This window comes from Psilocybe cubensis, chromosome 4 (assembly GCF_017499595.1).
Source record: "Psilocybe cubensis strain MGC-MH-2018 chromosome 4, whole genome shotgun sequence".
Taxonomy (NCBI): Eukaryota; Fungi; Basidiomycota; class Agaricomycetes; order Agaricales; family Agrocybaceae; genus Psilocybe; species Psilocybe cubensis.
Window position 1 is genome coordinate 3,546,918 of NC_063002.1, and position 13,919 is coordinate 3,560,836.

The 13,919-nt window shown below is 48.8% G+C and overlaps 4 protein-coding genes across 4 annotated transcripts; 1 reads left to right on the plus strand and 3 right to left on the minus strand.

Moving 5' to 3' along the window:
- Positions 1–1,676: 1,676 nt before the first annotated feature.
- JR316_0005327 (GMC oxidoreductase family protein Mala s 12) lies at positions 1,677–4,864 on the minus strand (the record flags this gene model as incomplete). Its single annotated transcript, XM_047891087.1, has 23 exons — positions 1,677–1,705; positions 1,760–1,786; positions 1,844–1,916; positions 1,976–2,040; positions 2,101–2,133; positions 2,189–2,239; positions 2,294–2,371; positions 2,438–2,504; positions 2,569–2,887; positions 2,941–3,025; positions 3,080–3,203; positions 3,258–3,276; positions 3,333–3,511; positions 3,580–3,648; positions 3,716–3,727; positions 3,789–3,827; positions 3,882–3,940; positions 3,995–4,129; positions 4,200–4,273; positions 4,334–4,377; positions 4,451–4,512; positions 4,571–4,670; positions 4,802–4,864. 23 exons carry the CDS (start codon positions 4,862–4,864, stop codon positions 1,677–1,679), a joined length of 1,806 nt encoding a protein of 601 aa, XP_047750848.1.
- Positions 4,865–5,862: 998 nt separating this feature from the next.
- JR316_0005328 (uncharacterized protein) lies at positions 5,863–6,417 on the minus strand (the record flags this gene model as incomplete). The annotated part of the gene is made up of 1 exon (XM_047891088.1): positions 5,863–6,417. One exon carries the CDS (start codon positions 6,415–6,417, stop codon positions 5,863–5,865), a length of 555 nt encoding a protein of 184 aa, XP_047750849.1.
- A 1,347-nt stretch (positions 6,418–7,764) lies between these two features.
- On the plus strand, positions 7,765–8,307 carry JR316_0005329 (uncharacterized protein; the record flags this gene model as incomplete). Its single annotated transcript, XM_047891089.1, has 1 exon — positions 7,765–8,307. One exon carries the CDS (start codon positions 7,765–7,767, stop codon positions 8,305–8,307), a length of 543 nt encoding a protein of 180 aa, XP_047750850.1.
- A 687-nt stretch (positions 8,308–8,994) lies between these two features.
- Positions 8,995–13,484, minus strand: JR316_0005330 (Tip elongation aberrant protein Tea4; the record flags this gene model as incomplete). The annotated part of the gene is made up of 4 exons (XM_047891090.1): positions 8,995–9,039; positions 9,091–10,484; positions 10,546–12,982; positions 13,038–13,484. The coding sequence occupies 4 exons, from the start codon at positions 13,482–13,484 to the stop codon at positions 8,995–8,997; spliced, it is 4,323 nt and encodes a 1,440-aa protein (XP_047750851.1).
- Between the last annotated feature and the right edge of the window lie 435 nt (positions 13,485–13,919).

Below are 13,919 nucleotides of genomic sequence, written 5' to 3' on the forward strand. Positions count from 1 at the left end.
TTCCCGTAAAGATGAGGAGGTCTGGAGGCGCAACGCGACACTAGAGAGAGAGACGCGCTCTGTCTCTGTTGAACCGAGTCACGTGAAAAATTATATAATATTTTGAGTATCAGTATCAGTATCAGCCACACGCACAAGTAGCGAGCCTCACACTCCCGTGTGTTTGGAAAAAATACGTAACACTCCGGTTGGTGTTCGAGGACTTCAATATTCAATATTCATGTTGCATATAAAGCGGGCGGTCAATTCCTCAGCTTTGAACGTCCATGCAGAATGAAGTCTTTCTCCTTACATGTGAGCACCGGACAATATCCGGTGCCGTTTCAGCCGTGCTATAAATAAGTTGTCTGCTTGATTTGAAAACGCCGAGCCGCAATGCGCACACTCACTACGACACTCACTGCGGCAAGAAATGACAGCGCATACAGTAAAACGCCTCCAGAGCTTGAGTGGTTCGTTAATTTTGTCCATCATCCAGATTATACTCACAGATTATCTGATATTCCACATCTAGACGAGCAGCTGAAGCAACTATGGGATCTGAGCGAACAGGCTTTTGCTGACGGTGCGCTAGTGCTCGTCAATATACCTCAACGAGCGATGTTCTGATAAGAAGTTTACTACTCTTGAAAGATCCAATGATTGCCAGTTTTTTGGGAGGAGACTATAGCCTCAGTTGTCCCTATTGGAACTCAATCTACCGAGCAACAGTCCTGGAGGGCGAGCTGTGGGTTGTGACAGTCAAAAATATAGAAGGGAAGGAGGAAATTGTAAGCTGTGCATCATGGTTTGCTCCAGGAAAGGCCCTTTTTGCGACGTGAGTTTCCTTAGCTGCACGGCCGATCTGCCAAAGGATAGCACTGACTCTCATGTATAGTGAAGCACAGCGCGCGGAGGGGTATAACGACTTTGTTAATGCATGCAGTGAAAAAACACAAATCTGGCTGGGGAAGACTGTACGTGAACCTCATATAAGTATATGTCATAATTCGGAACGGTGAGCACAATGTTCACAGTATCCAGCACTGATGGAGGAGTTCGTCAACAAACTTTTCGTCCCAGAGGTGCACCGAATCTGATAACCGGATATCGCCTATACTAACGAAGCTTATTAAGGATAGGACACGCTATTGGTGGTGCTTCATGCTGGCGACACATCCGGCGCATCAGAAGAAAGGATATGGAACTGCTCTGGTTGATATAGGTTATCAAAAGGTTGGTGACCTTGTTGTTTATCATTTAGGCGACTTTACATCAAAATATGCAGGCTTATCAAACCAGAGAATCTGGCACTTTTGCTGGCCTTGCTGCTTCCAATGAGGTTAACGTATGTGGATTTGATCATCAATCGGAAAGCGTAACAACGCTGATAATTCGAATAGGTCCACATATACCAGGGTATGGGCTTCAAATTACAAGGCTCCATAGATGTTCCTTCTTCCATAGATGGAACACTAATGCGGGCTGACGCACTCATCAAACGTCCTTGAATCGAATCAATAGGCGCATAGGAAGACCAGAGACCTTTGGGAAAGTTCAAGCTTCGTATAGATTGATGATGAATCCAAATGATTTATATGCTCCTGGAAAATCATAACAAATGTACAGAGAATAAATTACATATTACATGTATTAAGCATCCACAATAAAAGATGTTCTCGATAAAGTCTAGACTCTCAGAGCTTCCCCTTGATGATGTCGGCGCCTACAAAAGATTACGTCAATTCGTAGTGAGATCACAGCAACCAATAAAACATACCAATCTCGCCGATAGCGAAAGCAATGGCTACAATAAATTATTGATTAGAATTCATATGCCTTTCATAGTAAATGGGAATCATACCTTGAACGTGGGCGGTAACGTGGAGCGGGACAATAGAAACATCTACAACGCGAAGGTTGGAGGTGTTGTATACCTGGAAAAATTTGTCAGAATAATTATTAGCGCAGGTATCTGCATTGGAATTGTACGTACCTTGAGTTTTGTGTCTACGACACCTCCATCGGCCAAGGGGAGCATAGAGCAAGACCCAATAGTGTCTGAATTACAGCATTACCTGGTTAATTTTGAAAGTTTTACATGGGAAAAAGATCACGTACGGTACACTGTCGAGATAGTGTTTTTAATGTGGTCTAGGAGACATATTGTAAGCATTTGGCAGTGGGAATTGAGAAAATGGCTACTAACTGGCAATCTGCTCGTCGGTCTGGACTTGAGGACCAGGGAAGACCTCGGTTTCTGCAAAGCAGATGAATAAGCAAAATCTACTGAACAATAGATGGAGATACGTACGCTTTACGAAGCTTTTCAATGGCTCTGTCTGGACTACACGGCGGTTCCACTTAAACATCTCTACGAGGATGCGGAGATCTGGTAATGACCGAGTTTATCAGAACTCGGTGGGCTCGATTGTTGAATGTGCATAAATAGACCAACCATATTCTTCCTCAAACAAGTGAGGATCCATGGAAGGGTGGTCCAGAGGGTTTGTAGACCTGATGTGCTACATATATCAATGAGAAAACAGCGTCCATACACACCCACATTCAGAGCACAACATGACTTACAATGGATCCACGGGAGAATGGGTTATTCAACAGCGACGAAAGCGACAAGTATTTCTTTCCATCCTCTGCAATCCCTGGGATCGGCTGCGCAGCCTGCGCGAGTAGAGTCTCGCAGTTTGGCTGTCCTTTCCTTAACGTCTCCAGCTGGAGCTTGTACTGCTTCTGTTGCAGGGGCGTGTACCTGTTTGCGGCGATGCCCTCCTCGAGGCTCTTCTCAAGGTCTGCGTAGATCTGCTCTGCGTTGGGGCTGATTTTGGAGAGAGGGAGCATGGACATCATGCTGAGGCCCATACCAAAGACACCTGTGCCGTCGGTCATGCTGTGAATTTTGTTAGTACGGAAGTCGAACGTAAGAGACTAAGGCAGTCTTACAATTGAACCATTTGCTTTCCAAGTTCAGCTGGATCGCGCAAGCAGTCAAAAGTGAGGACTTCATCCTTCTTTTCATCGGAGATTTCTAAGAATAATTGTAAGTTCAGAAACTGGTTATAACTGGAACATTTGTTCTAACCAAATGTGGCTCCAGCGTGGATGTGCTCCTGGATATTACTACCAACACCTGGGATCTCGAGCTTCACGGGGATCTCAAATTTATTGAGAATCTCCTTGTTACCGATGCCAGAGAGTTCAAGGAGCTATAAGGCGAACATTAGATTGTACCTATACACATTTCCATCTGAAATCCATACCTGGGGGTCGACAATAGATCTATCGACATGACTATGAGCCAATTTAACCAGCAATTTGGGAGGGATTCAACATACCCAGCAGACAAGACAACCTCTTTCTTCGCAAATGCCGAATGTCTCGCATCCTCATAGATGAACTCTACACCAGTAGCGGTCAACAATCCATCAGCGCTGGTCGTCGATTCGATCTGAGCAGCTCGAGCGAGGGTCAGAACGGTCAGGTTCTTGCGGTGGGCGACGGGTGCGTAGTACGCCTGGTTAGCGTCAAGAATAATGGTATGAAACTTGATGTTACATGTGAAAAAGTAAAAAAAAAACGCACGTTAGCAGCGTAGGTCCGGACGTGCGTCTGTGGGTCGATCGTCATGTGGGTGAGGAAAGTACCGTTGTGCTGTTCAAGATACCAATAAATTAGATAAATCTGTCGCTCCTTTGCTGTAACTAGGGGGTCTACACACGTTTCCTGAGGTCTAAGGAAGGCGAATATCAGTTATAGGCCAATTTAACATCACAGGAAAAAATGGAGCTCACGGCATCGGCTGAGCGCTGCACTCCAAGGTTTGCGAGGGCCTATGGCTCTCTATTAGTTCGCAGCATAAAACATAGTACATCAAAAAATTTTACATCGTGATATGGCTTCTCAATCCCAGATTCGGTTGCAACATACGAGGTGACAAGTGGCCCTGAAGGAGAGTTGATTCACACAACGACAGAAGGGACATAAAAGCAATGCTCACCATCCGTGCCGTGCACCGAAAGGTCATAGTTCATCGTCTCGGTTTTCACAGCCGGCGGGACGAATCGTTCAGATTTCTTCTGGTATTTTTTGATGAGGTCCCAGTTCCAGCCTGAGTTTCCGAGTTTCTCGAAGGCTTGATAAGATGGATAAATCATGAGTATGAAATCAGGCAAGATAATAATTACGCTGGGAATTTGACTAACCGTCGAGGTCAGAAACAGTGGGCATGTGGTATTGGAAAAAGTTGATTCCAGAGCTTCCTCCGAGTCCCTTTCCACTGAGAGGAGCAAAATGGTAAGTCAGGAGCATATAGCCTCGATGTCATTCTACAACTGACCGAGGCCAGGGAACAGATCGGTTGTTAGAGTGAGCTTGAGGTTCCTAATAATCATCACGACGTTCAGATGAGTTTAGGTTATAACGGGAGGCAAGCATGTTGATCCTCCGGACTCACAGTCGCATATCCCCACTCATATTGTGGGTTTCCGAACTGAGATCCAAATGTGGCGGGAGTCACTGTTGATATGATTTAGTCAGGTGCATACCGAATGTGCTTTGTGCTTGGGGAACATACACAGAGCGGGATCTCCGAGGTTGGCAGCACCAGCTTCGAGGACAAGGACAGACACGGACTCATCTTCGGTGAGACGATTGGCCAAAACAAGGCCGGCAGTCTATGGAAAAGAAGCAGACTCTTTAGAAGCTTACGAAGGTGCAGACATCGCTATGAATGCTTACTCCTCCTCCTATACACATCGATAGAGTTCGTTAGGGGTGCTGTATGTACATAAGTCACGGTAAATACCGACGCACCCACGATGACGTAGTCAAAGGACTGTCCGGAGACTTGTTCGATAGTGGCAGACATTGTCGACGCTATAGACTGAGCTAGTGTCAAAGAAATTATTTTTTAACTTCTCCGCACACATGCAGGTTATATATGCTTCAGTGCCCATGAAGTTTGTCAAGGGCGGTACTCTGCCTAGACATCGAGAACAAGTTCGAAATCCGCGTCACCCTGGTTCGCGCACTAGCCGCTAGCCTACGATAGCGGCGGCGCAGCAAAATCCACGATTTCCGTATAGTTGTGATACAGATCATGGATAATTGTGTCGAATACACACCACCACAATTGACCAGAGTAAGAATTTTCAGAGCAAGTGGAGGATAAGAATCTGTACTGATGTGGTAGCTTAATTTAGGGTGAATGTCCTAGGGGTTTGCCTCCGCTTATTTGAGATGGCAGTTACCAGTGTTGATCACGCTGAGCGCCTTCAATGCGTCCTTGTTGCCCCTATAATCGTGTTTCCGACGTGCCCAGAGTTGACACCCCTGCTCACTGGTATGAATCGCTGAGCCGAGGAAAGCACAATGGGCTTCACGACGTGCAAACTCATATCCCTGAACATTGTACCACTCCGGGACACGTCCGGATCCGAGGATGTGCTGACGTTAGAACTCTGTGTGTTGTAGTGCCAGTTCCAGAGCGTAGGTGGGTTTCTTTGTCGAGAGTCGAGGCTCTAATGATATTCTAGAGGCAGCGCTTTATAGATACTGGAGCGATAGACTAGCCGGTCCTTTCGGTGAGAGCCGTTGAAGTGGTAGATTTTGCTCTGACATGAAGGCTCCACGTAGCGTCTTCAAGCGGTCTTTGAATATTTCGGCAATTTGCACCATCGCTGCTTTCGACTACATGACTTAAATTCAATCAAAAGCATTAGAGTCGACTCTAAATTTCCTTCATCTCTATTTCACCTCACGTTAATGCTTAATACACCAATATTGAAGCGAATAAACAATATATTTTATGGGAGACTACAAGAAGCTTGCAAGTCTCTTTCCAGTAAGCAATCATGTGGTGAAAAACTATTCCGCCTGTTTTTCACAATCCCTGATATAAACCATGCGCTCGTCGACCTTCCAAACAATATTTATTCCAAAGAAGCTATCCAGAGCTGGATCGATATTAAGCGCTGGTCGCGAATCCTTCGTTTGGTATTCAGCGGTGGTAAGATCTACTGTCAAATCTTGAATGGGTGGCATGCCTAGTTGTTTGCGTAACCTAAGGAATTGCTGAATAGAGCCAGAAGCCGGTCCAGGATGGTATCGACACTTGCACTCGAAAAAAGAAACGCCAATGTAGTCAAATTCAAAAATGACGAGATGTCGCAGCCCCTGGAAAAGGACATTTTCTGATAAAGAGTCGGTGATGATGTGCTTCATTAGAATGTAGATGTCTTGTTCACGGACATGTAGTGTTGTGACTGAGTCAAAGTGTACTAGAAATCGCTCGAAACTATGGTGAAATGGAGGAGGATGTCCCATTAGGCCATTACACTGTACTTTCAGAGTGGTGACCCGAGAGAAAGATGGAGAGGCCAATGTATCTGGGAACCCTTCCAGACCATCAGTGCTCTGCATAAATAGTCCTTTGACATAAAAACCATTGTTCAACTTAATATCGAGTGTGCCATGATATAGTATATCGGCAACTGAAAACCCGTAAGAATTGTAACGCAAATCAATCGAGTTTGGCGGTGTTGCCGCAAGCCTATTGTGAAGCTTTGTAGCGATATGTTGTTCGTAGGAGTTTCGACCGTACGCCACGGGTCCAGACAGATACAATATGGTGTCATTTGGGAAAATAATATCTCGGAGATACATCAAGCATTGATTCAGGTTCAATGTCTGTAGACGGGGCAAGTGTATTGGTGGACAGCCATAATTGTGATCCAGGTTGTGACGCCCGAGTGTCAGGGAGGTTAGATATGGCGTATGGGCCAGAATATTGGTTACTTCTTTGTTAGTGAAATTTCCTCCCAAACATAGAATCCGTAGGTTCGACATCCAAGCGACATCCAGATTACAATAAGTGTGCATTGATCTGAATTCATAAAGGTGCGAAGCGTAATTGCAGGGTATTTTCTCTTGATTTTCACCACCACTTTGGCCATTTAGCAAGGGAGGAAGAGTGAAAGATTGCTGACCTGGCGATCTAGGCCTTATTTCGCCCTTGATATCAATGCAGTCCCTCTCCCCATAAACGTAGAAAGAAAGTTTCTGAATTCTTCCCCAGTTTTCTTGAATGAGTGTTCGAAAAAATGAAAGTAAATGCGGCTTGGCATGTTCCAAACGGGCGAGTATTCCACATGAAGGTGAGAAAAAGGTTTTATTCGGCCTCCAATCCGGATATTTGATCCAGAGAAGTGACGAGCCACTCCGTCTAAGTACTTCTTCCCGCCAATGACCAGACTTTTGGTCAAGAGAGCGCCCGTCTAAGAGTCTTGCCCATATTGAGGATGTCTGAAGCAGGATTGTCCTCCATCGCCGACATACCTGTGAGCTTCTACGTGCGGTGTCGAGAGCACCTCTACATGACTGATCAATACTATGATCTTCAGTATTAATCATGAAAATGAGCCACAATACTTCCTCTGGGGCATTGCATATTGGGGCTGGACGTTGTTGAATCTGGTGTGCTATAGGTGCGTCGATGGATTCTGGCATAATACAGAAAGTGAGGGCAGAAAACAAGAATTGTGAGCACCAGCTCGGTCGTATCCTTCTCAGAAGAGTGTACGTTCCAAGGTGAGATGGTGGCAGTCAAGAGCAAAGGTTTGCGGAGCCGCAGCCTTGCGTGGGAGTGCCAATTGCATCTCAAAGTATGCACGTGAGCGATTAAGCTTGCGGTCCGCCCTGCCTGGCCGACTTTTTCTTTTCCTCACCTCCCGCCACCCTTCTTCGTTTTCAAGAAAGAAAAAAATAAAAATGCCACCTGCTGCAGCGAGACCACCAGCTAGGAAGCGAAACCGCAAGAGAAAAAGAAGAGCTGCATCTTCGAGCTCCGAGTCCAGTTCATCGTCAGATTCATCCAGCGACGAGGAGGTCTCGCCACCCAAGTCTGCTGTAGTTCCAACACCGACGCCGAAAGCAAAGACTGTAGAATCTTCTTCTTCTTCTTCGTCCTCGTCGTCCTCGTCTTCCTCATCCTCATCTGAGTCAAGTTCTGAAGACGAAGACGATAAAAGACCCACCGGGAACAGAGGAAGACAAGCTGAAAAGGCCGCAGCGCCTACTCAAGCAACGCCTCGAAGACTTTCTCCATCGCCCTCGCCTCCCCCAGCTACTCTGCCCTCTTTTCTTCCCTCAGGTGATGGAGGTGATCAGGCCGATGCGCAGGAAAAAGAGAAGCAGCTGAAGGACCGGTTCCGCCAGTTCTGGATGGCTTCCGTTGCAGATGGATTTAGAGACGATCTTGAAGAAATCCGCAAGGCATGTATTCTCAAAAGACTGTTAACTTCATTAGGCTGATATTGAACAGGAACCCAACCTTGGCAAATCTCGTCTCGCCTTGTTGATCGATTCTTTGGCGTCTGGCGCAGAAGTTTTCAGTTTGTCAAGCACCATAAATGAACATTCGACTATCGACGAAATGGACGTGGTGCTGAATTGATTTTCTCATATTGCGTTATACATAGGAATTTTATTCCTACACTCTGCCCCCCCGGACAATCACTCCTCATGGGTGGCAATTTCAACATGCTCAAGATATTCGGCCCTACAAATTGACCTCGACGAATATGCCGGTAACCTTCAATTTGGTCTCACACCAAGAGTTCCTACTTGCTCCCACCTTTGGGTCCAACACCATTTCGTGCAATGGTCGAATAAATCCATAGCAATCATGATCGGGAAGGATTATATGCATAAATAGCGTCGAAAAGGCCCAAACAGCAAGCATGTAGCACAAACATCTGCGTAGCTAAAAGTGCAAAAAGTATGTAGCACAAAAAAATTCGTAAAAGGCAGAAAACAATACCCAGCTGCAATGTTCTCAGAAAAAGTGCGGCCGTATTGGATCGTATAGGATACAGGGAAAGCGAAGCGAAGAAATGGAAAATAATGAAAAAGATCAGACCAGAAAGAAACGAGTGGAGCAATGCATGATCATGACAGCGAGTAACTGTAAAGCAAGAAAAAGAGAGAAAAAGCATCAACTTAGAAAGCGCCCACGACAGACCTCCCAATATAACTATCCAGAACCTAACGAGATTTTAATATATATCAACGTACGAAGCAAATTAAAAAACACACCTTGTCAATCTCTTCGAGATGCTTGAACCCATCCGCATATATATCCCTTACCGAGGGGTGCAGCGCCTGCAAATCCAGCGGCGTGCCAAACAGCAACTCATCCACAGGGTGTGGGCGCGGGGTCGGCTTACTGGGCACGGACGCCTTGTACTCAATAATCGACATCATCTGCGTCAGACCAAAGTCGTCTTTGGGTATCACGATGCGTCGCTGTTGCTGCTGCGAACGCGTGCTAGAGGGCGTGCTTCGGGATTTACTATTCTCCTCCTCTACGCGCGACAAGCTTGACTGAGATTGAACGGGTGTAGACCGTCCTCCAGAATTGACCGACATGATTGAGGCGATGGATGGGTTGCGCCGGTTGTTTGCGTTGATGTTCGCAGTGGGCGTCGGGCTCGTCCGCACGCCAGTCGGTGTCGTTGTCCCGGGTCGACTAGCCGCCCTCTGCTGTTCGGGGCTGGCATTAGCAACAGGCGTGGAGCGCGCGAGACTTTCCTGCTCGGTCGGCTCGCGCTTCTCCATATTCATTTTGCCAGCGAGCGCCGCAGAGCCTGGCGTTACCGAGCGCGAAGGATTCTCACCGTCGTCCACGGAATATTCTGACGTCGAGAGTGTAGCCGACAACGTCGACAAAGGTCGGCTATCCGCACTCACGCTCGACAGCGACGCGTAGTCCCTGCTGCCCCGGTCGCGGCCCTTGCCCTTGCGAATCTTATGCAGCACCCTGTCAAGCTTCTCCCCAATCCCGTCCTTGTTGCGGATGAACACGCCCTCAAGTAGGTCGTTCTTGTTATTATTCCCGCCACCACCACCGCCGTTGTGCATCTCGCGCCACTCCTCTTCAATGATATCACTCACATCATATGTCTCGCCGTCGGGTTCGACGTACGAGTAGCGCATGCGGTCGCCCGTATCGTATCGCGCGCTGCGGAGCACCGCGTTGCCAGGGAGCAACACGTCCATCCCGCGCACGGAATTGGTCGACGCGGAAACGATCGCCTTTTGTGTCGCGCGTGTGGCAGCGCGCTGCGCAGCTATAATCTCCTGCCGCGACGGCTGCTTGAGCTTGCCGCCCTCCCGTTCCCTGTCTTTCTCTTCCAGCTGCGCAACGGCCTCGGAGTTGAAACTTGAGGTCGACTCGCGGTGCAGGTGCTGCAGTGCAATTTCGTCGAGTGGTGCAGAGAAGCGTTTGCGTGAGGTGGAGTTGCGATAGGATGTGGAACGGCGGAGGACGAAGACGGGATCATCCTGGCGGATGTCGTCTATCGATCCAAGGAGCTGAGTGGAGTCCAGTGAACGGCGTTTGCTCACAGAATTTTGACTGTTCGGCGCTTTGAATTGCGGCGGGCGAGGGAATGCATCGATTACTTTGCTGGACGGCGATAACTCGCGTTCTAGGTAGAAAAGGAAAGAAAGTGAACATTTGACTGTGATTAAAAGTCCACAAATACTTACCTTGACCATCGATGCTAATCATCAATCCATATCTGACTCTGACTCCACTCCTACGCTTCGTCGTCTTGTCCTCAACTTCATCTCCCCCATCAATGACCCCATCCTGGATTCCAAACCTTTCCAGGCTGATCTCCGTTACCTCTGCGACTGTCACATTCTTCGGGAACATAAACACCTTGCGCCTCAAATTCGGTGAGACGAGCACAGGCGCGTTCGGGTCGGTCAGCGTGTTCTTGAATACAATCGCCTCTGTCTGTGGATGGAACGCCATATCATTGGGCAGGTCCTCGGCATAGATGACGAGTTGCATCGCGAAGCGCGTCGCGGGCGATGTGAACCGCTCTGGCGCGACGTTCGCGCCGCCCACTGTTGATACAGTCAGGAACTGCGACTTGCTGCCACTGTGTGGCAAGTCGGAATCCGCCTGTGAGCGGTCGGGGCTGGTCAGCGTTTCGTCTCCGTCCTCTCCGTTGAGAATGTCATCCAATGGATGATCGCCCTTCCTGTTCAAGTAAAACTTGACGGCAGAGTCGTCTGTGAAGTCGTTCATGGGCAGCTTCTTGATGGCGGGGTGCATGGATAAGTTGCTTGATATAGAGCTGATGCTCCCGACGCTGCTGCGCTTTACTTTGGGCAACTCTGTAGATTCGAGCAGGGTCTCAAAGACCACCAGGGGGTGTTCGACCGGCTGAAGCACCGTCGACGCGCCACCCTCAACCTGTTTGACTGTAAGATAGTAATCATCTACATCTTCGCCAGAGGGTAATCTGAAGCGCTGAATAGCCTGCCGGACAAGATCGGTTGATGTCGTAGACGGGTTGAGGAGGACAGTCTTGAACGTCGCCTCGGTTTGTAGGTTCTCGCCCGCAAATACGCGGATAACGCTCAGATTTGCCTGGCCATCGATGGCAGACGGGCTAGTGAGAATCAGCGAGCCTGGACGTGGCCTTGTTGTCGGTGGACCCAATGCAGAGCTCGAGGATGGCGAGCTGAGCATCACAGCTGAAGCCGATTGCAGCCCGTACGAAGGCTGGGCCTCGGGCGGAGATGAGGGTGATCGATTGAGATACTCCTTGTACAACGTATATTGCTGTTGATCGCGCTGCCTTAGCTGGTTGACGTGCTCGGAGACCTGGGGGGTGTTGGAGCGCTCGGGAGTCGATGGGGTGGCTTGGTTTGAACCGGCGCGCATGTCCGCCACAGTATTCCGGAGGCTGATAGCCTGCTGTTGCTGCTGAGCGGCGGACGTTGTGGGCGAAATGCCGCCGTCCGACGCGGAAGGGCGTTGGCTTGATCGGCTCGACTCCGACGAGGCCCTGCCACTAAACTCGTTGCTCTCCACCGAGGCAATCGATGGACTCTTGTCTTTCGGCTTGTCCTTATTCTTCCGGCCAAACAAGCCACCAAACACTCCACCCTTCTTCTTTTTGTCCTTCCCTTCATCCTCAGTGTCGGTCTTCTCGCTCTTGATGGACGGCTCCTTGCGGAGCTTCGACCCATTCTGCTGCTGGGCCTGCTGTTGAGCCTGCTGCTTGTTGTATGTGGCTGAGCTGACGGGAGGGGCCATCTTCTCCTTGGGTTTAGATTTCTTCTTCGAGGATTCATCGGAAAGAAGAGACGACTCGTCGTCACGAAGTCTCCTGGAGCGCTCCTCCTCGACGACAATGCTGGGGAGATACTGCCCTGTGCGTCCGTCCTCGGAATCGCGAGCGATGGTCGGAGTGGCAGTCATCTTGCGGGTCTCAGTGACTTCTGCAGGGTCGATGCGGCGCGGACCCTGCGCAGATGCAGCGTTAGAATCCATTTGTCTCTGTTGCTGTTGAGCTTGTTGAGCGGCTTGCTGAGCAAGGGCAGCTTGTTGGGCAGCCTGTTGTTGTGCCATGGCCTGTTGCTGTTGCTGTTGTTGCTGCTGCTGCTGTAATTGCATTTGTTGTTGCATCTTCTGGCGAACAAGCTGTTCTTCTTGCAGTTGTAGCTGCTCCTGTTGCTGTGCACGAAGCCTTTGTTGTTCCTGATACTCACGCATCGACCCAGGCATTAATGCATCTGGAATTGGAGCACCCCCACCGGCGCCCGAGGGTAGGTTCAATTGAACATCCTCGGCTGTCGAGTCATCCCAGTGCATTCCATCGTCTACATCCATCGACATCGACGCGAATTCGTCTTCCTCCATTTGGTCTTGCACCACCTCTAGATCTTCTTCCTCAAATCCATCAGTGTCCCATTCGTCATCTTCGTCCTCAACTTCGCCTTCTTTGAGCCCCGGGATAAAGCGGTGGTGGTAGCGAATGGAGTTGAAGCGGATGCTTCTCCTGTTGTTGGCATTGTTGTCGCGGCCTCCTCCAGTGGGGGAGTTCGTGTCGGAGCGGAACTGTACGTTGTTACGCCTGTCACCGATGCCAATTTCAACTTGTTCAGCTTGAGTGGGGAGAGCAAGCTATAACAAAGATAATATAAAACTTGATGGAAATCTCATAGAAACCAATACATACCTCGATATTTCGGTGTTTGTTCAAACGGGCAAGACGTTCGAAGGGAGTCTCGATGTTCTCTGCAGGAATGTAACCGACTTCTTGAGTCTTGAGCACTCGAACCAGCCACCAATAGCTGTTGTTGTCGTCCATGAGATACAAACTATCACCCTTGACGACATTCGCCTGCCCCTCCACCGTCGCGGCAAAACTGTGCAAAGCATACACCATATCAAAGTCGATTGATTCGTTTGGAATAGAAAGCGTAGAAGAGACGTCTTCCTCAAACATCTCATCGCCTTCGTCGACCTCAGAGTCGTCTTCGAGGACTGAGTGCTCCTCGTCGTCCGTGCCGTAGTTCAATGCCGCGTCTGCATGGGCGTGTAGATTCTGGCTGTCGTCCGCATGGATCTGGTCGCGCAGGTCGAAAGTATCCTGGCGCGTTGGCCGTCGCGGGTCCACACTCATGTTGTATATTACTAGTTATAACAAAAAAGGGAGAAGTGAAAGAATGTAGATGATGACGATGGCGCCGCAAAGCAACCCCGAAGTGCCTGCTTCGTTTCAAGATTCGTTGAGAAGAGAAATGGTGGCCTCTGGGAAGTTGAGGGAATTAGAGGTAAATATTAGTGGGCACCGTCAACTTGCCGCCTTCGAGGAGTATGTGAAAGAGATACGGCGCTAAGGTGCACACAGTGACCATGAGAACTGCCAGCCCTGCTTATGTAATCACATAGCTTTGTTGCAAGCCTCAGGGGCAAACTTAACGGTAAACGATCCTCACCAATGACTACGACAACAACCGATATAGTGACTCTTTCCTATGTCTTATCGGAGTATATGACGAGAGAAGGGCGGTACCGACAATAAATGCTATTTCAAGTCGTATTGGTGCATCTCAAT